Genomic DNA, 27,567 nt, shown 5'->3' with positions numbered 1-27,567 from the left:
AAGAGCGTGTTATAAATTTGCAGTCTTTCGCCAACCAACATGACATAATTATAACTGAATATTTTTTATAATTACCTTATACTGCTTGCAAAATAGCAATCACTGGCATTATCAATTACACAGAAGTACAGCTCATAGCGATGTCAACATTACAGTTACTCTTAAAAATAAATTTTTAAAAAGGAAATTTAAAAAACATAAAATGGCAATAAAATCATCAAACTGTCCATCAGAAAATAATAAAGAAGTATTTTAAAATAAAAGCAGAGCTAGACATTAGAAAATATGGTAGAATTAATTCTTGAGATCTGGTCATCTTTATAAAATTCAAAAGTGCTAGAGAAAGCAAAGACTAGAGGAAACATATTCTCTCAGAATGGACCATTTAAAACCCAAACAGAACAGGTAAAATAATGAGTGAACAAGAAGTAAAGAACTACAAAATCTATCAAATAAAAACCATAATGGAGTTTGACCAATGGTGGTACAGTGGGAAGAACATTGACCTGGGATGCTGAGGTCCCAGATTCAAAACCCCAGGGTCACCAGCTGGAGTACAGGGTCGCCAGCTTGAGCGTGGAATCATCGATATGATTTCATGATCACTGGCTTAAAACCAAGGTCACTGGCTTAAGCAAGGGATCACTGACTTGGCTGAAGTACCCCAATCAAGGCATGTATGAGGAGTAATCAGTGAACAACTAAAGTGATGCAATGACAGGTTGATGCTTCTTATCTCTCCCTTCCTGTCTGTCTCCCTCTCTTTCTCTCACTTAAAAAACCCATAAAACAAAACAAAAAAAACCCCACCAGAATGGAAACTCAACTTTCTAAATTACCATAGCCACTCCAATCTCTACTTATATATTTATTCATAACCCTACCCTGCCCCGCTAAGTAAATATGGCAACTAAGATGCATTTTCCAGGGATGTTAGTGGACGTACAACATCTACTTGCTATAGAACAGACCCAGTCAGCAGTACAGAAGTTCACAGCTTCAGCGAAGTTGTAGCCCTGATTAAATCCAGAATGATAGGCACGAGGAAATGTCACAACAAACTCGCCAGCACACTGATTGGTCCTGTACACCTAAATGAAAATTCAAGACAGTGATATAAAACAAAATAAAAACAAAAAAGGGAGACAGATTTGATCAGTTTCAAAAGCATTTTCTAAAATTAAAAACAATAAAGCACTATATACACCAGAAAAAAATATCAAGTTTCAGAAGCGGCCAGAATTCCATCTTCTTAAAATAGTCACTGATAACAAGTTATATTTCACGACAAAATTAGCAACCAAAAGAAATGCTCAAAGAAAATGTTACGCTTACTGAGCTACTTACTAGTTTCTTACCTTGATATAATTTTTACAATTAAGAGAATTTAAATCCTCTTCCTCCTACTCTTGGATTTTTGAAAATGATATAATTGATTAGCTCACAGGTAATATGGAGATGTCCCCCAAACCAGTTTCCTAAACTTCACTTCACTTTAAAATATTATGTATTTTTTTTGCCTGACCAGGCGGTGGCGCAATGGATAAGAGCATTGGTCAAGGACGTGGAGGAGCCAGGTTTGAAACCCTGAGGTCGCCAGCTTGAGCACAAGCTCACCAGCATGAGTGTGGGGTCGCTGGCTTGAGCATGGGATCATAGACATGACCCCACCATGGTCTCGCTGGCTTGAGCATGGGATCATAGACATGACCCCATCCATGGTCTCTGGCTTGAGCCCAAAGGTTGCTGGCTTGAGCAAGGGGTCACTTGCTCTGCTGTAGCCCCCAGGTCAAGGCACATATGATAAAGCAATCAATGAACAACTAAGGTGCCACAAGGAAGAATTGATGCTTCTCATCTCTCTCCATTCCGTCTGTCTACCCCTATCTGTTCCTCTCTCTGACTGTTTCTGTCAAAAATATATATATATTATGTATCTTTTTGAAAAATCCCAGATTCTAGTATAAATTCACTGTATAAAGACAAAGTAACACTCCTACTAATCTAGCTTAGATAAGGTAATGAATATTTGACTATATGTAACAAACTTATCAAATTTATACTTTATCAGGTGTTAGCTTAAATATAGTAATTTTAAAAACTGAGTTGAAAAGTAGAAAAAGTATTCGTATATGTTTACTTCATTGTCTTATATGGGGAAAAAGGCTGTAAAATCTTTATATGAAATATGATCTCCAAAATAATAAGCATTAGTTATTAGAACTACTACATAAAACACTCTGATTAAATAGGGATAATAAAGAATATACAATTTTTGTTAAAATCAAGATATAATGGCTTACTGAAAACAGATGGCTATTTTAATAGCTATACATAAAGCATTTTTTGTACTTTAACATCTCTTTTTTAACTCAATAGATACTGCTCTCTTCATAGTATAAATTCTAATTTAGATAAATGACATGACCCTTTACTTCCAGGTACAAGACAAAGCATTTGTTGCTACTCTAATCAAAGCTAAATTCAAAATACTAAAGAAAGACGCAAAAAGACTCACAGGCACACCATGCTCCATTAGCACATTGGGGTTCATGATGGTGACTAACTGATGTAGAAGATCAGGCTGGGATTCAAATAACTCAGGAGCCAGCTCCCTCATCACCTCCTCCAGTTGTTCTGCCGCATGAGATGGCACACCATACCATGTCTTTGGTTCCCCCCTAGGAAAATAAATAAATGTTTAGCTAGGTAGAATATGGTGCCAATGAGGCAGGGTCTCTGATTCAAATACATTGAATTATAATTAATTGTCTTGTTTCACAGTCACAGACTATACACCCTGAATCCCGGCAACCATCTCACAAATCTGTGCTATTGTTTGTAACAGATACATACTTTTCACTATTAAAAAGGCAATTCAAAACACGTGAACTCTTTAAAATGCATCAGTAAATAGTATCTTCAAGCAGGAAAGACGCCACATGAAAAATATACACTGCTCCAAAATATACTGATATACTTCCTTTATTCACAGTCCATTGAACATTCTAATTATCCCTGCAATGATCAATGTAAAAGTCAATATTCTCTAGAACAGTGGTCCCCAACCTTTTTTGGGCCACAGACTGGTTTAATGTCAGAAAATATTTTCACGGACCGGCCTTTAGAGTAGGACGGATAAATGTATCATGTGACCGAGACAAGCGTCAAGAGTGAATCTTAGACAGATGTAACAGAGGGAATCTGGTCATTTTTAAAAAATAAAACATCATTCAGACTTCAATATAAATAAAACAAAAATAATGTAAGTTATTCATTCTTTCTCTGCGGACCGGTACCAGTCCACGGCCCGGGGGTTGGAGACCACTGCTCTATAATACCTTTATATAACTTCACTGAATTCAATTTTACTATACAAGGAAATAAACCAAGGCTAGAAATTGTTGAAACTTTGAATAGAGTTCTATTTATAAATCCTAAAAACCAAGAATTTGGCATCATTAATGTACTAGGCTTTAGTGCACTAGAGTTCATTAATAATACCAAGTTGTACTCCTAGCAAATAGATTTATTTCCTCCTGTTATTTACAGAATACCTGAATTTCTAAGATTTTATTTACTGATTTTAAGAGAAAGGAGAGACATAGAGAGAGAGAAATGGGTGGAGGAGCAACAAGTATCAACTTATAGTAGTTGCTTCTCATATGTGCACTGACTAGGCAAACCCTGGGTTTCAACCTCAGCATTCTAGATTGATGCTGTATCCATTGTGCCACCACAGGTCAGGATGAATTTCTTACTCCTAATACAATTCATAGTTTTGTCTCTAATAGAACTCACTGTAATGATGTAAATGTTCTATATCTGTCCTGGGCCATACAGGGTCCCCTCATCTCAGGTGACTATAAAGCACTTGAAATATGGTTGGTGCAATTCAGGAAATTTTAATTTTACTTAATCTTAACTAATTTAAATAGCCACATGTGGCTAGTGGCTATAACAATACAAAGCACAGTGATAAACTAGACAATTGAAAATCACTAGAGTTTTTCACTGCATAGTGTGATCTTAGTAGTTTTCAAATGGAAAAAATATCTTTTAGTTAGGATCATAATACTAGACAAGGAACTAGGTAAGCTGTGGGTGAGATATAAAAAAAATTTAGCAAAAGAATTTAATGACTATACATGTAACTTAGACATTTTTATAGGAAATGTTATTTAAAAGAAAAAAATCATTTGAAAATTTCAAATACATATGGTTTAGTCAGATCTGAAATATATGTGAATTTTAAATATCCTCCTTTACATTTCAAAAGATATGCCAAAGTAATTTTCATGTACACCAAACATATATCATTTGATCTAAAACTCTAACTTCTGGGCATGCACATACTTTAAAAGGGAAAGTGTCTGAGATGTACTTTTAGACCACTACACTTCTCTCCTTAATATATTATCCTACTTTTGGATAAGAAATACCTTTTTTTTTTTTTTTTTTTCTGGATAGGAAATACTTTTAAATTCAGCTCTCCCTAGTATATCACCTAGTACTATTAAACCTTTAAAAAGGTTACCAAGTATATATGCTGTTATCAAAGATTGTACATACCAGTGCAAATAATTAATGGAATAACTCCAGTGATCTTCAATGTGCCAGCAAAAAGAAGAGAAGCACATTCCCACATAGAGCCATGGCACTTTCATACCAGAGATGTCTACATTAATATGTGCAAGAACAGACTGCTCTAAGACAGGCATATTATTCAAGTTCCAACCAGAAAGCGCATATTCCTATAAAGAAAAATAATGTAAATGAAGAGATCAGAATGACCAGTGCCCAACACATATCTTAAGGGAGTCTTCAAAAAAAAATAACAATTGTATATTTATAGTATGCTAGTCCATAGAATCCGTGCTCTTTGCTCTATAATACATGTAACTGATATACCTAAATAAGTCCTATTTCCTTATGTAGGTGGCATTCAGCTTTCTTTTAAATTATTTCATATATCTCTGGTTCATTCTGAAGAATATAAACAAAGTTTTTTATTACTCCCCTCAGCTTACCAGTAAAATAATGTGAGATTCATTTTAATAGGTCACTATTATAGTTCTACTTTATCCTCAGTGGCTTAACTTCCCAAAATGTCTATCACTATATTTTTAGAATTCTGCCAGATAACAAGGATATAATGAGATACATAATCCAGAATTTGTGGCAACACTGAAGACTGAGATGATGCTGAAAGTCACTACCACCCCCCCACCACAGACTCATCCAGAAATATTAGATAAAGTATAACAATAAATAATTTGTCTCATAGACGAATTCAAAAGAATTCATTAATTCTCAATTTCCAGAAACAATAAAAGGAAGCAAAACCAGAATAAAAAAGGAAAGCATTGCCTGACCAGGCAGTGGCGCAGTGGATGGAGCGTCCGACTGGGATGCCAAGGACCCAGGTTCGAGACCCCGAGGTTGCCAGCTTAAGCACGGGCTCATCTGGTTCGAGCAAAACTCACCAGCTTGGACTCAAGGTCGCTGGCTTGAACAAGGGGTTATTTGGTCTGCTGAAGGCCCACAGTCAAGGCACATATGAGAAAGCAATCAATGAGCAACTAAGGTTTTGCAACGAAAAACTGGTAACTGATGCTTCTCATCTCTCTCCGTTCCTATCTGTCCCTATCTATCCCTCTCTCTGACTCTCTGTCTCTGTAAAAAAAAAAAAAAAAAAGGCATTGTTTTCATAGAGGTTTCTAACTAAATATAAGCACTGCACAATTAATTGCAAACACCTACCCTAAAGCCATACAAGATAAAGACTTAAAGTTCGCATTATTGTGGAGAGCAGTTCTCAAATCAGTGTCTACGGAGCCCAAGACTATTTCAGGGGATCTGCAAAGTCTAACTATTTTCATATTAATTCTAAAACGTCATTTGCCTTTTCACTATCATTCTTACAGGAATATAATGTGAGTTTTCCAAAGGATATGTGACATATGATATCATAACAACCAAACATAAAAAACAGATAACAGAATCCAACTACCTCCCATTGGAAGGTTGGTAACTGTTGAACACGAATGCCAGGTACTGAAGGAGGAAGAGAAGTGCATTACCATGTTTACTTCTATACATCTGAGACTTTCTATCATATAAGGTTTTAAAATACACCCCTCAAACCTAACCAGTGGTGGTACAGTGGATAGAGCATTAACCTGGGATGCTGAGGTCCCAGGTTCTCAAAACCCCGAGGTTGCCGGCTTAAGCATGGGCTCATCCAGCTTGAGCACGGGGTCGCCAGCTTGAGTGTGGGGTCATCAACATGATCCCATGGTCTCTGGCTTGAGCCCAGAGGCCACTGGCTTGAAGTCCAAGGTCACTGGCTTGAGTAGGGGGGCAGGTATTGGCTCAGCTGGAGGCCTCCTATCAAGGCACTTATAAGAAGCAGTCAATAAAGAACTAAAAGTGCCACAACTGCCAGTTGAAGATTCTTACCATGCTCTCTAAAACAATAAAATAAAAAATAGAACTCTCAGCATTAAGAGCTTAAATAGCCAATGACAAATTTGAAGAGATAATCTATGAGCTAGACAAATTTGAGGATATCATCCATAATGTAAAACAAATGAAAACTATAAATGTGTAATGAAGAGTCACAGAGGATAAAATAAGAAGGTTCAACAAAGGTTAAACTAGGAATTCCAATAAAAAAATAATAAAGAGATAGGATTCTTACTCAAACGGCTTAAAAATAAAGAGGATTTCAAAAAATACTATTCAATACATTTTTTAGTTAGTTGATTAGCTGGGTGGCTGAAAACATAACGAATCTAGTTGAAGAAACAAGCCTACATACAAAAGTTCCAAGACAAGGCAAGATATATTAAACTCCAAATGTAGACAAAAGAATACATTTTAGCCTGACCAGGCGGTGGCGCAGTGGATAGAGCGTTGGACTGGGATGTGGAGGACCCAGGTTCGAGACCCCGAGGTCGCCAGCTTGAACGCGGGCTCATCTGGTTTGAGCAAGGCTCACCAGCTTGAGCCCAAGGTTGCTGGCTCCAGCAAGGGGTCACTCAGTCTGCTGTAGCCCCCGTGGTCAAGGCACATATGAGGAATCAGTCAATGAACAACTAAGGAACCGCAATGAAGAATTGATGTTTCTCATCTCTCTCCCTTCCTGTCTGTCTGTCCCTATCTGTCCCTCTCTGTCTCTGCCAAAAATAAAATAAAAAATAAAAAAAAGAATACATTTTACAGTTCTTCAGAGGACAACAAAATAGTAATCATCATGGGTTTGGATTGTTAAGAAAAGTTCATGAAAAATGATGAGCCTGAATAGAGCTTGAAAGTGTAGATAAGATTTGAAGGTAAATGACAGAGAGAATTCACTGGTCTGGTGGGTGAAGGGGGTACAGTAGAATAGTCATCCTCAGTCATATAAAAAATTACAACTAAAAAAGATTGGATCTTTAATCTTAATTTTCAAACTAAGAAGCTTAAGTTTCATCTTACACTCAAGAGAAATAAAACAAACACATTTACATATTTTTAAGCTTTTGATTATATAAAATTTCAATATAAACAAAAGTAGACAGGTTTAGATAATGAAAGTGCAAAGACCTATCAGACAGGTTTAGATAATGAACATGGAAAGACCTATCAATCTTAAAATTTTAAGTGAAATAAAAACATGAGAAAGAGTACAGAGAAAAGCAGTGAGCAAAAAATAGTTAACAGGCCCTGGCCAGTTGGCTCAGTGGTAGAGCGTCGGCCTGGCGTGCAGAAGTCCCGGGTTCGATTCCCGGCCAGGGCACACAGGAGAAGCACCCATCTGCTTCTCCACCCCTCCCCCTCTCCTTCCTCTCTGTCTCTCTCTTCCCCTCCCGCAGCCGAGGCTCCACTGGAGCAAAGATGGCCCAGGCGCTGGGGATGGCTCCTCGGCCTCTGCCCCAGGCGCTAGAGTGGCTCTGGTCGCAACAGAGCGACAGCCTGGAGGGGCAGAGCGTCGCCCCCTGGTAGGCGTGCCGGGTGGATCCCGGTCGGGCACATGTGGGAGTCTGTCTGACTGTCTCTCCCGGTTTCTAGCTTCGGAAAAATACAAAAAAAAAAAAAAAAAAAAGGTTAACAAAGGAGGCATAAAACTGTTATCCTTCAAAAAGCCTGCTTTAAGTTTGGCCCTTGGTTGGCATCTGGAAACTTGCAGGGTAAATGGTTCCCTACATTGATCAAGTGGCTCACAGGGCCTCGTCTGTACAATGTGGTTTATGCATACTTGTTTCCTTCCAGGAGTCTGAAATTTCGCTGTTTTAGGCAGAGGGTACCTATGTCACAGCCTCCAATAAAAACCTTGAGTACTGAGTTGCTAATGAGCTTCATGGTAGGCAACACTTCACTCACTGTCAATCTGATACTGAAGTAACTAAGTGCATCCTGTGTGACTCCATTGAGAGGATGCTAAAAGATTATTCCTGGTTTTCTCTGGACTTTGACCAGGCATCTTTTCCCTTTGCTGATTTTGCTTTTGTACTCTTTCACTGTAATAAGTCATAACCATGAGTCCCCTAGAAAATCAATGACCTGTGGTAGTGCAGTGGATAAAGCATCAACCTGGAATGCCGAGGTCGCCGGTTCAAAACCCCAGGCTTGTTCGGTCAAGGCACTTACAAGAAGCAACTACTAGGAGCTGATGTTTCCCACTCCTCCCCCTACCCTTTCTTTCTCTCTCTCTTTCCACCCCTTTCCTCCTCTCCTCTCTAAAATCAATAAATAAAATCTTAAAACAAAAAAGAAAAAAAGTAAATCACTAAGTCTGGAGATGTTCTTAGAGACCCCCAACACAAGTGACCATTCTGTAAGACCATGGCAATCATCCCAACATAATATGATAGGAACAAGACGAGGACGATAGTAGTGAGAATGAAAAAAAGGCCACTCCTACAGAAAATAATTAAAAATGGTTAACAGGATTCAGTCAGTGATTTAATATGGAACAAGGATAAGAAGAAAACAATGTTCCAAAGGTTCCAAATTCTATGCTATCTTTATTTCTCAGAAGCCCTGTTTGTAGAACACAGTGTATTCATAAGACAAATGTATTAACTTCAAAAGTACTTTTCCACTAAGTTATGATACCAAAAAAGCATGCTATCAGATACCACAAGACCAACCCAGTTCAATAAAAATGTACAATTCCTGGTGAAAACTAGTAGTTATCTATTATTCTAACAGAGTCTACTTCAGAAGACAGTAACAAACTGACATAAAATATAAGTATAAAAAGTATTAAAAATTTATACACACTTTCTAATTAATTCTTACAATCCTTTTGTGATAATTGGGTTCTCATTCCAACCTTCAACACAAAAATAGAATTCTGAGTTAAACATTATTGCTTAGAAAATAAACAGCAAATCCATGATCCAATCTAAGGGAAAAAAGCTGCACCATTCTCTACATTCTTACATGAAGGTAAATGATGCAAAAGCAGAAGTAAAGGGATATTCATACAAAATTCAAACATAAAAAAAGTTAATATTTACATTATTAATATCAGTTACTGCCTGACCTGTGGTGGCACAGTGGATAAAGCGTCAACCTGGAAACACTGAGGTTGCCGGTTCGAAACCCTGGGCTTGCCTGGTCAAGGCGCATATGGGAGTTGATGCTTCCTGCTCCTCCCCCCTTCTCTCTCTCTCTCTCCTCTCTATAATGAATAAATAAAAATCTAAAAAAAAAAAAATACATAGAAGAAGATAATTTAAAAAAAAAAAAAAATCAGTTACTTAGGGTAACTAAATCTTTAAAAACTGTGACCTTATCTCTAAAGTTAGAAGATGTAAATATCTATTCAACTTAAAAATTCAGAACAGAAGAAAATTTCATAAAAAGGTCAGAGCTGTAAAATGAAGTTTCTTCCCAATAATTAAGTAACTGTCTACCACTTGCCAACAGAAAGGTATGAAGAAATCCAGATTAGTGCAATTCTTTATACTTGTACAAACCAGATTTTATTCAGTGATACTGAACACATTCACATTCCAACACTGAACCCTTCATATAAAAACCACTCATATATAAATTATGTCCTCCACCCATTATAATTATTCTCTTTCTCCTCTAGTAAAACCCAGGGTCTATTCTCAAATCAATATTATCATAATCTGATTATCCTAAACCTGTGTTCTACCATCACAGAAGGGAAAAAAAATCAACAATGCTAAAATAATGAAAAAGCCAAAAGACACAACTTTTGATCATTAAAAAGAGAAACTACATTCAGCACATATTAAGAACTCAGATATTTCTGAATGAATGGCTAGCATAACAAAAAATGAGATGGTATCATGAATAAACTGGGCAAGTAATGCTATAAGGAACTGAGATGGAATGGACACAGCATGAAGGACCTTAAAAAATAAAAAAAAAGTTAAGCCAGGTATAGAACCAGTAAGTAGTATACTCCTAGTTTTGTTTTTAAAAAAACATGTAATTCTGTATGCATGATATGTAACTGCTTGTATGTAACTTATCTTGAAAGATACACCAAAAGATGAGACAGAATCTTCCTCTGTCAGATTGTAAATCTGGGTAAGAGGGAAACTTCTAATTGTAAAGGACTTCCAACAATGGTAATTAATATGAAAAGGTTGGGTAATTCCTCTTTATAGAAAACAAGGATAAATGTGGACAAAATAATCAAAACAACAATTTCAGGGCACTAGAAATTAACTAAAGGCAAAAAACAAATTGAAAGCATTTACTTTTTCTTTTCCCCCTTAAGTGAGAAGCAGGATGAGAGACAGACTCTCACATGCACCCTGACCCTGGTCCACCCAGGAAGCCCTCTGTAGGGTGATGCTCTGCCCAACTGGGGCCATTGCTCTGTTAGCAATTGTGCTATTTTAGCACCTGAGGCAAGGCCATGGAGCCATCCTAAGCACCCAGGGCCAACTTGCTGCACCTGAGCCATGGCTGCAGGAGAGAAAGAGAGAGAAGGGTGGAAAAGCAGACGGTTGCTTCTCCTGTGTGCCCTGACTGAGAATCGAACCTGGGATATCCACACCCTGGGCCAACGCTCTACTACTGACTCAGCTGGCCAGGGGCCTCATTTACTTTTGATAAACTAAAAGACGGCTAAATAAAGACATTCCCAGATAAGCAAAGACTGAAAGAATTCATTACTAGCAGACCTACACTACAATGAAAAGCAGTTCTCCAGGCCAAAAGAAAATGTCCCAAAATAACTTAAATGAAGAGCACCAGAAATGGTAAACATGTAAGTTAATATATATTAAAAAGTCTTTTTTTTCTCCTATGTTGTGTTTATCCACTATGTAGATACAATGTACAACAATACACAAAAGAGAAGAGGAAATGAAGAGACCAGATTTCAAATCTGCTATATTTACCAGAATTAAGTCAATATTAACATGAAATAGACTGTAATAAGTTAAAGATGTACAATGTCAAATCTGTTTCAAAAGGGAAAAAAATGCAGCGTAAAATCTTGGAATCACTAATTAACTAAAATATATATAGCCAAAAAAAACCCAGCCTGACCAGGTGGTGGCACAGTGAATAGAGCGTCGGACTGGGATGCAGAAGGACCCAGGTTCGAGACCCTGAGGTTGCCAGCTTGAACACGGGCTCATCTGGCTTGAGCCAAAAAAAGCTCACCAGCTTGGACCCAAGGTCGCTGGCTCAAGCAAGGGTTACTCGGTCTGCTGAAGGCCCGCGGTCAAGGCACATATGAGAAAGCAATCAATGAACAACTAAAGAGTTGCAACGAAAAACTGATGATTGATGCTTCTCATCTCTCTCCGTTCCTGTCTGTCTGTCCCTATCTATCCCTCTCTCTGACTCTCTCTCTGTCCCTGTAAAAAAAATAATAAATAAAAAATAAAAAAAAAACCCAAAGGACTTAAAATATTATTATGAAAAATATCTAACACCAAAAGTCATAAAGGAAGAACAGGAAAAAAAGACGAGACAGAAAATAGCAATATGGCAGACATAAATTAACCACATCAATAACTGCATTAAATGTAAATGCCTAAACACTCAAAGGTGGCATCAGACTAGATTTAAAAAGCAAGATCCAAATCATACGCTGCCTACAAGAGTCAACACTTCAGATTCCAAGATACAAACAGCCTAAAGTAGAAGAATGGAAAAAGATAATACTGTGTGAACAGCAACCATAAGAGAGCTAAAGTGGCACACTTTTCACTGTATAGTGTAGCCTTTTGCACTAAGTAACTTTTCAAAAAACTCTGTATAACTCTTTCAGAGATAAAACTTTTTTTTTTAGGATAAAACTTTTAATCACTGCCAATTATAGAGGAAAGGAAAAGTGACAAGGACCAAAGTAAAGAGAAAAATAAATAAATGATCATCTTAATTCAGTTTTACCCATAGAGGTCATCTCCTATGTGATGGGATTTTATTATATAATTAAAATGTACATTTGAAAACCTACTTGCTCAGATGTTGAAGGAAACTAAATTGTAGACCTATCAATAAAATGTAATTTTTAAAGAAATCTTAAATCACCTTCCAGATTTTCAAACAGAAAGAGCTAGGCAAAATTATTTAAATGGAGTTAAAAGTTTTAAAGTAGTTAAATTGGTTTTTAAATGCATAGTTATTTTTAAAGGTAAATTGAATGTTTTTAAAACTGAAGATTATAATGCCTAAATCTTACATACTTAGTATTTTAAATAAACACGGTCCCTTATGATTAATGAGAAAAGTAATTTTCTATTCTATGAAGACAAAAATCAGCATAGGGTGAGCAGAAGTTTAAATGCTACTATCTGCTCTGCACCTCTTCTTCTGGCAGCATCTTTCTCCGACCATCTTTTACAGGAAATCCACTTCCAAAGTCTTTTGAGGAAATATCAGCTCCATATTCTACGATAACATCTTCTTCAATGCTGCTCACCAGCCGCCAGAATTCCTTCTCTACTAGTTCTGTGGGAACCATCTATATGGAGAAAACAAAGATTATATATTTCTAATTTACTATAACCATAGCCCACTATAACACCAATGGTAAAATAAAAAACCTTCTATCCCAGAGCTAAAATGGCTAGAGTCCTAGCTTTCTCCACTGAGGACATAAGACAATGTAGATGTCCAGAAAAACACAATGAACTTGAACTACCTTTCTGCAGGCTGCTTTCTAACTAAGAAGGATAAAGAAGACCTAGGACATCAAGAAGGAAACACAAAAATCAAGGCTTAATTTTAATAGCTTTAGCAATTTCTTTTGATAGGAATTTTAAAAAGCCCAGGATCCCCTAGGGAAAAAAGCAAACCTCACATTACAAATAACTAAACAAAAGCAGCAACTGCCACATACTTCATGCTTTTCTGTAAAGGAGAGGGCTAATAACAATTCAAATATCAAAGTGTATTTTTCAACAGAACAGTGTACACTGCCACATTACAGAGTAAAAGTATTAAGAGATGCTGGACCCCTAGACTTTACATTTGGTGGTCTACTATCTTTATCATGCTGCCCGTTTTCTAAAAAATATGTTAAGTAGAAAACAAACCAAAAGCTTTGGACTTCATACCTTCCCAGACTGACCTAAAATACTCACATGGACTGGCATATTGAAATAATCAGACTTAAAATTATCTGCCATCTCTCCAAAGCTTTGAAGTGTATACTCTCGAACAGCCTGTTCAAATCCAAAGGCTTCTCGAGGTTTATTACATTCCTGGAAAGAAAAAAACATCCAAAATTAACTCACTGAAACAGAACTGAACAAAGTATTATGGCCCTCAGATGCTACCTTCTTTGACCATTTCCCTGGGAGAAGCTAATCCAGTCAACACTAGACAGCAAAACAGATATTAATTACTTGCAATATGGAATTATGAAATAATGTTCTAGAACCTCAACCGCATTCCAGTCTTCCAGTAGAAAGGTGGTAATAAGACAACTTTTAAACTTTAGAGGTGGCATTAAACTCTGGCATCATGACAAACACCTCCAGGACTACTCATTTGCAATCAAGCCTAAAAAGGCTTATCATTCTCAGTATATAAGACAATTAGCTGTGGAGAAGATGCATGTTCATGGAGGTAGGAGAGACAATGGATAAAGGTGTATTTACTGTTTTACACTATCAATCACCATGACAAATAACACAAATACTTATCGTAGAAATGCTTCTGAACCATCTAACCTTGAGAATACTAGTCCAAGTGTCATAAAAGACCTCTGAATACATCTAGATACACCCAACCAACTCCTTTCCTTCAGTATCTTTCACATTTTATTAAAATAAGTAAAAAGAGTAGGCATTCATGACAATAACATCATTTTAATCTTTCAGTAAGAACAATTTATAAAATCAAATCAAAATTTAAACAAGTAACAGATACCATAAATTTATCTGGTAGCACAAAAACTGAATGCATAATTCCTAAATTTTAAGAGTTTCATGTCTGATTTTAAGTTTTTTAATTAAAAAATACAAATAAACTACAGTTTTTACTGTTTTCCAGGAATATGAACATTCTAAGCAAAAGTCTCATTCATCTGCAGCAAAAAGCTGAACTGTCAAACAATAGTCAGAAAAGAAACCTTGAAAGGCAAGCAGTCACAGTACAATGTTGACAGTTCCATTTAATATGTTTCTTTAAAAATCCTGGAGAGTTTAAACACTGAAGAACAAAGAAGCTTTTGGGAATCTGTTTACTATATGTGTGTATGCATGTGTTATTGTTTTTGGTTTAAAAAGAATCTGTAAATTGTACCTCAGCAACACATTTAGGACACCTCCAATCTCCTTTGGGCACATCAGGTAGTGGGGGAATTAAACAAAATGTATGATAGCTGTCATCACATCCATCACACAAAAGCAATTTATCTTCGTTATTTCCCCGACCACAAAACATACAAACATAGAGATCAACCTGTTAAAAAACAATAAAATAAAGTCTATTTTCTATAATAAGTAATATTAAATTCTTACCAGGAATTCCTTAATTGAAACCAGATAATGTGCACTAAAAAGTAAACACATCTTAAATCCTGAATATCTATTTTAAATAATTATACTTAAACAGCTTTTGATAAAACTTCCTAAATTTCCTCAGAGCTTTTATATGCAAGTTAATGCACACCAAGTTATTAGAATAAAGAAAGACTACAAATCTATGGTACTTAAAAGTCAATATATAGAGATAAAATATACCATGTCATAGTTGCTATACACACTATTCTGTTAGAGAATGAATACTGTACACGGCCTACAATACAGCTCAAGGATTTACAGATTCATATTCATTCTCTCAGTTACTTACAAGGTCTATGACTTAAGGCAGGGGTCGGGAACCTTTTTGGCTGAGCAAGCCATGAACGCCACATATTTTAAAATGTAATTCTGTGAGAGCCATACAACGACCTGTGTACGTTAGGCATTATCCAATAAAAATGTGGTGTTGTCCCGGAGGACAGCTATGATTGGCTCCAGCCACCCACAACCATGAACATGAGCAGTAGAAAATGAATAGACTGTAATACATGAGAACGTTTTATATTTTTAACATTATTTTTTTTATTAAAGATCTGTCTGTGAGCCAGATGCAGCCATCAAAAAAGCCACATCTGGCTCACGAGCCATAGGTTCCCGACCCCTGACTTAAGGGGACAAACAGTCTATGTACACGGGACAAAGCAAGGTTAACATTACATAACCCAAACTTGCAACTTCAGATTCACCATTAAGTATTATGACCAAATGAATTAACTAAATGCCATACCAAGATACCAAAGCAAGATAAAAAGTGCAAAACTAAATAAAAATAAATCCTTTCCCTCCTGGCACATCTCAGAACACTTACAAAGTTAACAGAGAGAGTTCCTTTCCGTTGTCTCATTTGCATGTTAAATGCGTCTGACCTGTTGGTAACTTTTCGTCTTCGGGAGACCTCATCTTAAAATAAAAATAGTTATATAATAATAGTAAAAACTAATGTTGAGAGCTTACTCTGGACCAGACACTATTTTAAATTATTTAACTTAGTCAAAATCTCACAATACTATAAGAAAACTATTATCCCCATTGAAGATAAAGAATCTGAAGTATCGAGAAGTTAGATAAGTTACTCAAAGATCACAGTCAGTGGCAGATATGGGATTTTAATCCAGACAATCAAGTTCCAGAGAGCTTAACTACTAATTCTATACTGACTGCATGTAGTACTTACTAGGGATTAATTTGAGATTAGTTTTATGGTCACTGACAGCCAATACAATAATTACAAGAATGAAGAAGGTAAAGTGCTTAATTCTTCGAGGGGTAATAATAAACATCATAATGTATTTAGTAAGTCCTATCACAGTGAATGTTTTGAGAGTGACAGAAAAATATTATCTGATCTTGTAGAGTTCAGTCCACAATTTAAATTATGAGTTAATTACTAATATCATAAAATGTATATAGTTAATATGACTTTAGATTGTAGCATTTCATTAAATTCTTACACAGTAAAAACATATCCAACTCATCTTTGTTGAGTTTTAAAATCGAGATGAACAACAGCAAAAAGTGGAACTTGGGATTTTTGCATTAGTAGTCTTAAAAAGTTTCAAACATGCTAACCTGAGAATTCCTCACACAGAGTTTATTTAAATAAAGTAATATATCACGGTAATTATAGAAAAATATCAAAATTATAGTTAGAACATAGGTCAAAAGCTCTCCCCACCATCTTCTGATACTAAAGACCAGAGAATCCTCTATTTCTCTTTGAATTTAAAGGTTACAAGCATTAGATCACCAGGTGAGTACCACTAATTTCACCATTCATAAACTAGCCTTTAGGAACTACAATAAATTTGTGTCACATACTAGACATGAAGGAATAAAATTTCTACCAAAATATTATAAAAATTCAACCTAATACAGCTCCTCAAAGCTTAAATGTAAGACTATCTAACATAAAAAAAAGGTGACCTGTCTAGGAACCAGGCTGCAAGTTTTACAAGTCTTAGAAAAATCCCAAGGCAGACTGCAATTCAAGTATCATGTGAATTTTGCTATGACCATATTATACCTTATTTCTTTTCATGACCAAAAAACAGATTTTACCTTCTTTATCTTTTGCTCCCATTGCCAGGCCCACGACCTTAGGCCCAGCCCCAAAAATTCGAAGTTTCTTCAGTTCTGTGTTTCTATTCACGTCTCCAGAATTTGACTAAAAAATATAATGAAACTCACATTAGTCTAATTCATACATTTATTTCTTACGAAAGAAAAGTTTCAAAGTCCTCTTCAAAATAAAGGAAAAAATTATTTGATTTCTTCTCTAATTCCACTTGCTACCTTATTACAACAGTTGAGCACACATCATCAAAGCACTATGTAACACCCAGATTCCTTCCCACAAAAGAAAATCTATCTTTCATAAAAGTGCAGTTGTCAATTAGGTCTGTCCATAGACAAGTGCTACTGGTAATAACTGGTGTGTGTGTGTATAATTTATATATATATATGTAATAACTCAATAGAAAGCCCCACTTCTAACTTGCTAATGGACGCCAACTTTGATTAGAGAACAATATGCCCATCCTAAGAAATGAATAAGATTGTCCTAAATTAATGCCAATTCTCTTTGTTGGAGATTACCTAGCCAGGGATGGGAATAAGTAAGGAAGGTCTACTGGAACCCTCTGGGAAAGATTTTAATCATGTAATAAAAGAGAAAGTTTCTCAAAGAGTAAGCCCTTTTACCCCAACTTCCTTTCCTACTGCTATGAGACTAAATCTGGTGAAAGCATGGGGCTAAACTGTATAGTAGCTACACTACAATTGGGAGATACCGTATATCACCCACCCACACACTGAAGAAAGCAAGGCAGAAGGATGGAAAGCCTGGACCCTTGGTAACAATGTGCAGTTGCTGTATCAATCCTAGAACTACCTATGTATCTCTGAAAATCTTATGTGAAAAATGTGTCCTTATGTGAAAACTGTGTTGTTAATGTTTAAGCTACTATCACTTGGTATCCAGTAAAGATGAGCACTGTTACACCTTGAATTTAGATAAACTATAACCTCTGAATGGAGATTCAGTAATCAAAATTTATTTAAAATATATTTAGTTAATAAGAATAAAAATAAACCAGGATAAAGTACAGACTATTTTATAAATCTATGGCTACACAATAGCCGATGTATGCAGATTAGAATAAAGATCATATAAGAATCAAACCAACCAAAAAGCATTTCAAAATTTGTTTAAACTTTAGTAAACTGATTTGGCTATACTTACCAATCTCTATAGTTATTCCGATGTTAAACACAACACACTTTTTACCCCTATTAAAAGCAAGTACATAATAAAAAAGCTAACATAGCTTTGTTATGTACCATATCAAAGTATTTTAATCAGTTAACACTAACAACTTTTATCAACAGTCAATACAGTTCCAAAACATAGAAATAATAAAACATTCCTAGTCTTACTGAAATAAAACTATAAATAACAAAATAAAAAATCAGAAGGCCTTGCTACGTAGTATTTTTAAACTTTATAATTAAAAATGACAATAACCTGGTCAGTGGCAGCGCAGTGGACAGAGCAACGACCTGGGACACTGAGGTTCCAGCTTCAAAACCCCTGAAGTTGTCTGCTTGAGTGTGGGCTCATCCTGTTTGAGCACGAGATCGTCACCATGATCCCATGGTCATTGGCTTGAGCCCAAAGGTCACTGGCTTGAAGCCCAAGGTCGCTGGCTTGAGCAAGGGGTCACTGGCTCGGCTTAAGCCTCCTGGTCAAGGCACGTATGAGAAGCAATCAGTAAACAACTAAAGTGACACAACTACGAGCTGATGCTTCTCATCTCTCCCCCTTCCTATCTGTCTCTCTCAAAAAATAGCCCTCAGAGTCAAAAGAACATCATGAACCAGTTTTAAGTTGCTTCCATTAGCCAAATTTAGAACAATTTGATTATCAAAAAGGAATAAAAGGTTTTAAGGTATAAACCAGTTATCAGTATGTATGTACACTTAAGATACAAACATTTTTCTACATGAAAAATATAAAAAATATAGCTCAAGAAAAACTATGGGTTGTTCTTTAAAGAAAAATGCTTAAACACATATGAAGGAAGATGGCACAGATGAGGCAGAAGAGAAAGACTTCACACCTGATATACTGAAATCACTGAAGAAGCCTTAAAAGACAGAAGTGGATTATCCTTGGAAAGATACACTTGGCTCAGAGATAGGCAGAGATTAAAAATGAACACTAACAGTTATGTGTATGGGGCAAGAAGTTAAGAGTTGTAGCAGAAAGCCTTTTTCTTCCTTACTGAAATAGAAAACTAGAAATGAAGCAGACTGACAATATAGGAATTAACGATAAGAATTTAAGAAATCCTTGCCTGGCCAGTGGTGGCGCAGTGGATAGAGCATCAACCTGGGATGCTGAAAACCCAGATTCAAAACCCCAAGGTCACTGGCTTTAGTATGGGCTCGTCAGGCTTGAGCGTAGGCTCACCAGCTTGAGGATGGTGTTGCCAACATGAGCATGTGATCATCAACATAAACCCAAGGGTCACTGGCTTGAAGCCCAAGGTCACTGGCTTGAGCAAGGCGTCACTGGAGCCCCCCCACCATCAAGACACATATGAGAAGCAATCAATGAACAACTAAGGTGCCACAACTATAAGCTGATGCTTCTCATCTCTCTCCTTTCTGCTTTTCCCTAAAAGAAAAGAAATTCTTGCCTGACTGGTGGTGGTGCAGTGGATAGGGCGCTGACCTGGGACACTAAGGACCTAGGTTTGAAACCCTGAGGTTGCTGCCTTGAGTGCAGGCTCATGCAGCATGAGCACAAGCTAGCAAGCTTGAGCACTAGGTTATTGGCTTAAGTGTAGGATCAGCCACATGATCCCATGATTGCTGGCTTGAGCAAGGGGTAATGGCTCAGCTTGAGTTCCCCCCCAGCAAGGCACATATGAGAAGCAATCAATGAACTACTAAAGTGACAAAACTATGAGTTAATGTATCTCATCTCCCTCCCTTCCCGACTCTCTCAGAAAAAAAAAAATCTTAATTGCAAATCCTGAAAAGGTTCTAGTTTCTACCTGATGAGAACCAATCTGACTCCAGTGACAATTATTACAATGGGTAAAAGAGCCTGACCAGGCAATGGTGCAGTACACCGAGATCGCTGGCTTGAGTGCAGGGTCGCTGGCTCGAGTGTGGAATCATAGACATGACCCCATGGTCACTGGCTTGGGCCCAAAAGTCATTGGCTTGAAGCCCAAGGAGGCTAGCTTGAGCCCAAGGTCACTGGCTTGAGCAAGGGGTCACTTGTTCTGCTGTAGTCCCCCCTCCACAGGTCAAGGCACATATGAGAAAGCAATCAATGAACTAAGGTGCCACAAGAAAGAACTGATGCTTCTCATCTCTCTCCATTCCTGTCTGTCTGTCCCTTTCTCTGTCACAATAAAAAAAAAGTATTCTATGTACCTAATCTTTCATCAAGAAAGGCAATTAAAAATAAGCAAATCTTTTTCATGGTTTTAGAAGAAATACCAAAAGTGATTTCTCACAAACTGACAATTGATTAGGTGAGCAGGCGCACCCAGAGCAACTTTTCAGAGTTGAGTCACTATGTCAAAGGACTACTCTTTGTTTTAGGTCTTGAACTAGAATCATGACCCAAAAGTGATCAGAACTTCTAATATCAATGATAATAATAAAATCACTTAATGACTAAGCCAGAGTTTAGTAATTTATAGTGGGCTATCACTTGCCAATGAATTTCCATTAAATACATATTCCTCATTCAAGACACCTATCTTTCTGCTTTTCAAGCACCTAAGAAGCTAAATTATTAAATCAGGAGGTTATTTAATAAGCATAAACTCAGAACAACAGAAGGAGACATAGCCTGAAAGAGAGATATCCCCTAGGCGCTAAACAAGCAAGATAAAGTATCATAGCCTGCCTCTCCAGTAAGTACAAGATTCCTTACCACCCAAATACAGTGTCTCTTGTTGTGGACTATCTTCCTTCTGATTCCCACTTCCAGTGTAAACCACTTCCATTCTTTTAACACATTGCTTTTTTTTCTTTTTTAGATTTTTATTTTATTTATTCATTTTAGAGAGAAGAGCGAGAGAGAATGGGGGAGGACCAGGAAGCATCAAGTCCTGTATGTGCCTTGACCAGGCAAGCCCGGGGTTTCGAACCAGCAACCTCAGCGTTCCAGGTCAATGCTTTATCCACTGCACCACCACAGATAAGGCCCAAACGTTGCTTTTTAGGTACGTTAAAGTCAATAATTAGGATCCAATTAAGTTCTATTTTGATTTTTTAATTAAATTTAACTTAATTTAAATGGGCCACATCCCAGAGTTCTAAGGGTACATTGCTGTCCCAGCTTACAGAGTTCTCTTTACCAAAAACCTTAAAAAATACAACTTTGGGGACAACAAAGAAATGAGAAAAGTAAAGGGAACAAAAAAATGAGGGCACTTTTCTTCTGATATATTCAATAGGCTTTGAAATTATTTTAGATTACAAGAACACTATAGAAGTTACACTGGAATGGTCCAGGCACTAAGAAACTTATGCTCTGGTTTATAAAGGATGACGAGTAAAATAAATAGCCACTTTTTCCTACTCCTCTCACTTCTGCTAACCATAAAAATAATATGCACCAGAATTCATTAGCATGTCAATAAAACTGACCCCTTATAATATTTCTAGTCACTCTCTGAATTGCCAACCCTGTCAAAAACTATCCAAAATTAACAAAAACCTTCCTAAAGCAGATCAGACTGATTTTTTTTTTCTGAGAGAGAGAAAAAGAGGGAGAGAGAAAGAAAGAAAATCAACAACTCATTGTTGCTTCACTTTAGTTGTACACTGACTGGTTCTCGTGCATGCCATCAGCAGGGATCAGACCAGCGACCTCAGGCTCAAGTCAAGCCAGTGATCTCTTCCTCAAGCTGGCAACTTTGGCTCATGTTGATGACTCTGTGCTCAAGCCAGCAACTTCAAGTTTTGAACTGGCAACCCTCAACACTCCAGGTCGATGCTTTATCCACTGCGCCACCACCAGTCAGGTAAATCAGACTGAATTTTATCATTTCTTCCCCATTCATCTCAAAAGTAATTGAAGAATAGGTCTTTTCAAATTTTAAAGAATAGCAGTATATGAATGACCTCCCATAACCAGATGCAGAGCCAATGCATGTAAAACTCCTGTTAAAAATGGCCCATAGCCCTGGCCGGATAGCTCAGCTGGTTAGAGCATCATCCTGAACCACATCCCTGATCAGGGTATATACAGGAGGAGATCAATGTTCCTCTCTCTCTCTGTCTCTGCCTCTCCCCCACCATTACCCTTTCCACTCTCACTAAAATCAATTTTAAGAAATGGCCCAGGGAAATTGATACCTGCGACTTGACACGTCTTGTTCTCTTTGGCAGAATGTTCATTCTTGTGCCTGGCTCTGGGGAAGTTTGGACATCAGTGCCAAGAACCTCAGGCTCCACTTTTTCTTTAAGATCTAAATTAGGCATTTGTACACCCTAAAGAATCAGAGCACAGGAAGAGAGCAGACTTACTGGTAAGAGATCAGATTTGAGACTCAGGGAAAATTATAAATTTTCAGTAAATCTCTAATTCTACATGAAACCAGATGAAAATTCTCCCACCAAACTGATCAACAGATTCAAATAATCCTTATCAAAATCCTAGCTGTCTTTTGTAGAAATTGAGAAGCTGACCTTAAAATTTATGTGAAAATGCAAATTGTTCAGAAAATCTGGAAAAAAGAACAAAGTTGGAGGACTTACACTACTGGGCACTGAAACTTACTATAAAGCTCTAGTACTCAAAAAACAGTATATATAGTATTAGTGTTAAATATATGTATGGATCAAAGAACAAAACAAAGACCAGAAATAAACCCACATATTTAAAGTCAACTGATTTTCAACAAAGGTGCCAAAGTAAATCAATGGGAGAACGCTACTCTTTTAAATAAATGATGCTGCACGTGTATGACCATCAAAAACACATATATACCTTTATACTACACACATACATACTCGAAATGAATCAAAGTCCTAAACAAAAAAGCTAAAAATGTAAAACTTACAGATGAAAACAAAAAAGGAGATCTTTGCAGTCTTAGGTTAGAAAGATTTCTTAGCTATAACAACAGAAACACAATCCATAAATGGGAAGAAATAAAAATGAATAAATTAGTCTTCAAATAGACACCACTATAAAATGAAAAGATAAACCACAAACTAGTAGAAAATATTTTAAAATCATACTGACACAGAATTTGTCTCTAGAATACAGTGAACTCTTAGAACAAGTATAAGATAAAAAATCCAATAAAGAAATCTGAACAGACACTTCATAAAGGAAAATATATAAATGGTTAATATGCACATGAAAAGATGCAGAACACCATTAGTCATTAGAGAAATGAACATTAAAATCACAATGAGATACTACTACACACCCACTAGAATGGCTATAAGCAAAAAAACTGACAATATCAACTGCTAGCAAAGACGTGGAGAAACTGGAAGCCTCTACATTACTGATACAAATGTAAAATGGTTCAGCCACTTCGGAAAACAGTTTGTTATTTCCTTAAAAAGTTAAACATAAACTTACCATATAACCCAGCAATTCCACTCCTAGGTATCTACCCAAGAGAAATGAAAACATATGTCCACACAAAGACTTGTACTTGAATATTCATAGCATTATTCATAATAGCCATAAACTGGAAATAATCCAACTGTCCATCAACTAGTATATGAATAAACAAATATGGTATATCCATACAACAGAATATTATTCAGCCATAAAAAGAAATGAAGTACTAATACATACTAAACATAGATGAGCCTTAAAAATATTAGGCTAAGGAAAAGAAGCCAGACACATAATCATATTGTATGATTCCATCTAAGTGAAATTTCTAGAATAGGCAAAACTATAGAGCCAGAAAATCAATCAGCAGTTGTCTAGGTTTTGGGCTAGGAGCAGAAACCAACTACAAACACACACAAAGGAACTTTTTGACCTGGTGGAAGTGTTCTAAAATGAGACTGTAGTGTGTAATTTAATAAAGCTTACTGACTATGAGTGAACTCTACAGTATGTCAATTACACCTCAATAAAGCTGTTAAAAATACATAAAACAAAAGAAAAAATTTTCAACAAGAGTAAACAAAATGACTTATTTTAAACAAATAAGACAACATCCTTTATACTCATTAACCTTTACCTTGTAAACAAACAAAAATAGCTGATTTTTATACTACATCTTGCTTCGCCAAATTGTGGTACTTAGAGAAATCTTTTTCAACTTGCTATATGCATAAGCAACTGCTCACTTGTTATGGTGAACACAGTCTAAAGCAGGGGTCTCAAACTCGCGGCCCGCCAAACAATTTTGTGCGGCCCGCAGACTAATCCACGAAGTTCAAAATATTTTGGATAAAATTAAGTAAGCCTAGGGGCCTACTTGTATTTTTCATTTCTCTAGCATCCTAGCTAGATATTAGCTTAGTTAACAGCAGTTGTGATGCAAACTACAGTTTCTGGTCGTTTTGTGACACTGAGTAAACTGCATGTACGATTGTGCTTGTTGTACTGATTTTTTTTTTGTTTTCAACTGCAGTGAGAAAAGTGTTGCGTAACAGTTGCCTTTTGTAGACCTAGTGCGGCCCGCCGAAGGGCTGTGATCTTGCTCTGCGGCCCACATGCTGAGTTGAGTTTGAGACCCCTGGTCTAAAGTATGTACTTGGCAGACCGCATTTATCCACTCCTTAAAAAAAAATAATTCATCTCACCATAAGGCTGACACCAGATTGGAAAAGCTCGTATGGGTAGAGAATTCTTTCATAGTGTGACTTCAAAAGAGACCCAGTTCCTTTTCCTGGCAGATATCCCAAGCGGCTACCCACTTTAGACCATTTCTTTTCTTTGGTGACCATTTCAAAACCTCCTTTGCTGGCAACAATCTGAAAAGAAAGTAAAAATTATTTAGGGAAAGAAGGTAGATTCATGTATCCTGACTCTACATCTTACTTGCTATATACAAAAATTATTCTGGGCCTATATTTCAAATTTCCTTTCAATGAAAATCTGACAAAATGGAAACTTGTCAACATTTCAAAGTACGGAAGGAGACAATGATTTTTGGAAGTTTTAAACCATTATTTAATATTATTATGCCAACCTTAAATAAACCAGGCATTCAAAAACATTTAATGATTTTGCACTTTGTACATTATAGACCCTGAGAAAACTAAATATATAGGTGTTCTCCATATCTTCAAGGAACTCAAAATATAAAATAAAAATTAAATATAGACCAAAAATATGCATGAGAATAAATGTTATATAGTACAAAAAACTTAATTCCTGAAATTAGAAAATATATCAAATAACAAAATTTAATAAAAACATCAAGGAAACATGGATTCAGAGAATATGTTGCAGAAGAGGCTATAATTTTTCAAAAAAAGAAAAGTTTTACAAGGAAGATTATAAAAGAATATGGAAAGATCAGATTACAGTGTAGATTTACTGGAATGTAGCATAGAATGTATTAATGTAGAAAGTAATGAGATAAACTGGCCAATTTGGCTGAATGTTCACATCAGTCCTGGCACTGTATATAATATACATGTGTCAAGCTCCCCTATTTTCCAGAAGCTGACATTGTATAGCATTCCCACTCTAAAATAGAGGCTGTTTTCAGTATCACTGACAACAGGATAAAAAGCACCATGACATAGTTATTTGAACTCATAGTTAATTTTCCTCTTTGAATATACATTACTGTATTTGTATCAAAAGAGTTAGGAGAATATTTAAACAGAATTACCACATGATCCAGCAATTCCACATCTAGGTATATATCCAGAAGAACTGAAAGCCGGGACTCAGAGATGTTTGTATATGAATATTCACAGCAGCATTATTCACAATAACCAAAAGATGGAAACAACCTAAATGCCCAACAAGAGATTAATGGATAGGCCCTGACTGGTTGGCTCAGTGGTAGAGCACCAGCCCAGCATGTGAATGTCCTGGGTTCGATTCCTGGTCAGGGCACACAGGAGAAGCAGCCATCTGCTTCTCTATCTCTCCCCCTTCTCTCTCTCTCTCTTCCCCTCCCACAGCCATGACTCAATTGGTTCAAGCTCATCGGACCTGGGTGTTGAGGATGGCTCCATGGAGCCTCATCCTTAGATGCTAAAAAAAGCTCAGTTGCCAGTATGGCCCCAGATGGCCAAAGCATTGGCCCCAGAAAGGGGTTGCCAGGTGGATCCCCATCAGGGAGCATGCAGGAGCCTCTCTATCTCCCCTCCTCTCACATGGAAAAAGAAGGGGAAAAAGAGATTAGTGGATACACAAAATGCAATATATACATACAATGAAAATATTATGCTGAGAGGTGACAACATGGATGAACCTAAAAACGTTATACTAATTGAAATAAATCAAACACAAAAGGATGAATATTATATGATTTTACTTACATGACACATCTAGAATAAGCAAATTCATAGAAAAAGAAAGTAGAATAGAGGTTTTACCAGGGGCTACAAGGAGGGTAACATTCTGGAAATGGATAGTACATTTTGAATGTACTTAATGCCATTAAATAATACACTTAAAATGGTCAATTTTATGTTATATATATTTTATCACAATTTTTTTCATAGGCTAAGAGCATGTACTCAGAAGCCAGACTTACAAAGTTCAAATCCTAGATATGGTACTTAATAGTTGTAGGACCTTGGATAAGTTACATAATTTGTATTTCAGATTCTTTGCTATTACTTTAAAACTTGTAACAACAGTACCTACACCTCATCATTATGAAAACAGATGAAATAAATAAAATATGAAAAGCACCAGGACATAGTGCTATATCAATGTTAGCAATATTATAAATGTCTACATATGTGAGCAAGTGGGGGTGCACATGCTATAAGTAAGAGAAGGAAATGTTTTCAACTCTTATGATCTAGAATACTATTATAGACAAAGATGAACCTATAGCCAAAGCACTATGTTCTACCAGTGAAATACCTGAAAGCTTGGTAGAAACACACACATACAAGTTTATATGCACAAGAGTTGAACACATCTCTGATTCTTCAGCTTCTCCTGTCATGTACTCAAAGAAGCTCCTCTGTTAAGAGCTAACTAGGAAATGATAAAGAGAAAAAAATATATTTTTCAAATTTTGTAGTATAAAAGACAATGAGAGTAGTTTAGATAGAGGGCTGTCTGGAAGCAATGGATGAATTAAAATGCCTTTCTCTTTCTTATCTTTCCAGTGTGTCTATACTGTCAGCTACTGTTTCAGGTGGCTGAGATATGTCTGTAAATAAAACAAAAATATTTGCCTCTGTGGAGCTTATATTCTAGTGGGAGAAAACATACAATAATCATAATATATAAATTCTGAAGTGATAAATCCCGTGAAAGAAAATTTAAAAAGCAGTGAAAAGGCCTCACAAGTAGCAGAATGACAGTAAACTGAAGTATTAATTACTTACAAAA

At 36.4% G+C, this 27,567-nt stretch overlaps 1 protein-coding gene across 1 annotated transcript in view; it reads right to left on the bottom strand.

Annotated features, from left to right (window-relative positions):
* Positions 1-27,567, bottom strand: part of KDM5A (lysine demethylase 5A) — a 103,197-nt gene that overhangs the window by 62,062 nt on the left and 13,568 nt on the right. The window contains exons 4-13 of the mRNA XM_066258644.1: positions 24,837-25,007; positions 22,410-22,544; positions 17,082-17,187; positions 15,832-15,923; positions 14,743-14,901; positions 13,578-13,697; positions 12,797-12,955; positions 4,573-4,754; positions 2,519-2,681; positions 972-1,091 (exon numbers count right to left, since the gene is read on the bottom strand). Coding sequence (XP_066114741.1) covers positions 972-1,091; positions 2,519-2,681; positions 4,573-4,754; positions 12,797-12,955; positions 13,578-13,697; positions 14,743-14,901; positions 15,832-15,923; positions 17,082-17,187; positions 22,410-22,544; positions 24,837-25,007 — 1,407 coding nt within the window. The remainder of the gene's footprint in view (positions 1-971; positions 1,092-2,518; positions 2,682-4,572; positions 4,755-12,796; positions 12,956-13,577; positions 13,698-14,742; positions 14,902-15,831; positions 15,924-17,081; positions 17,188-22,409; positions 22,545-24,836; positions 25,008-27,567) is intronic.

The sequence above is a fragment of the Saccopteryx bilineata genome, chromosome 2 (assembly GCF_036850765.1).
Source record: "Saccopteryx bilineata isolate mSacBil1 chromosome 2, mSacBil1_pri_phased_curated, whole genome shotgun sequence".
Lineage (NCBI taxonomy): Eukaryota > Metazoa > Chordata > Mammalia > Chiroptera > Emballonuridae > Saccopteryx > Saccopteryx bilineata.
Note: the sequence above shows the minus strand (reverse complement) of the source record. Positions and strands in the feature narration are given on the sequence as shown.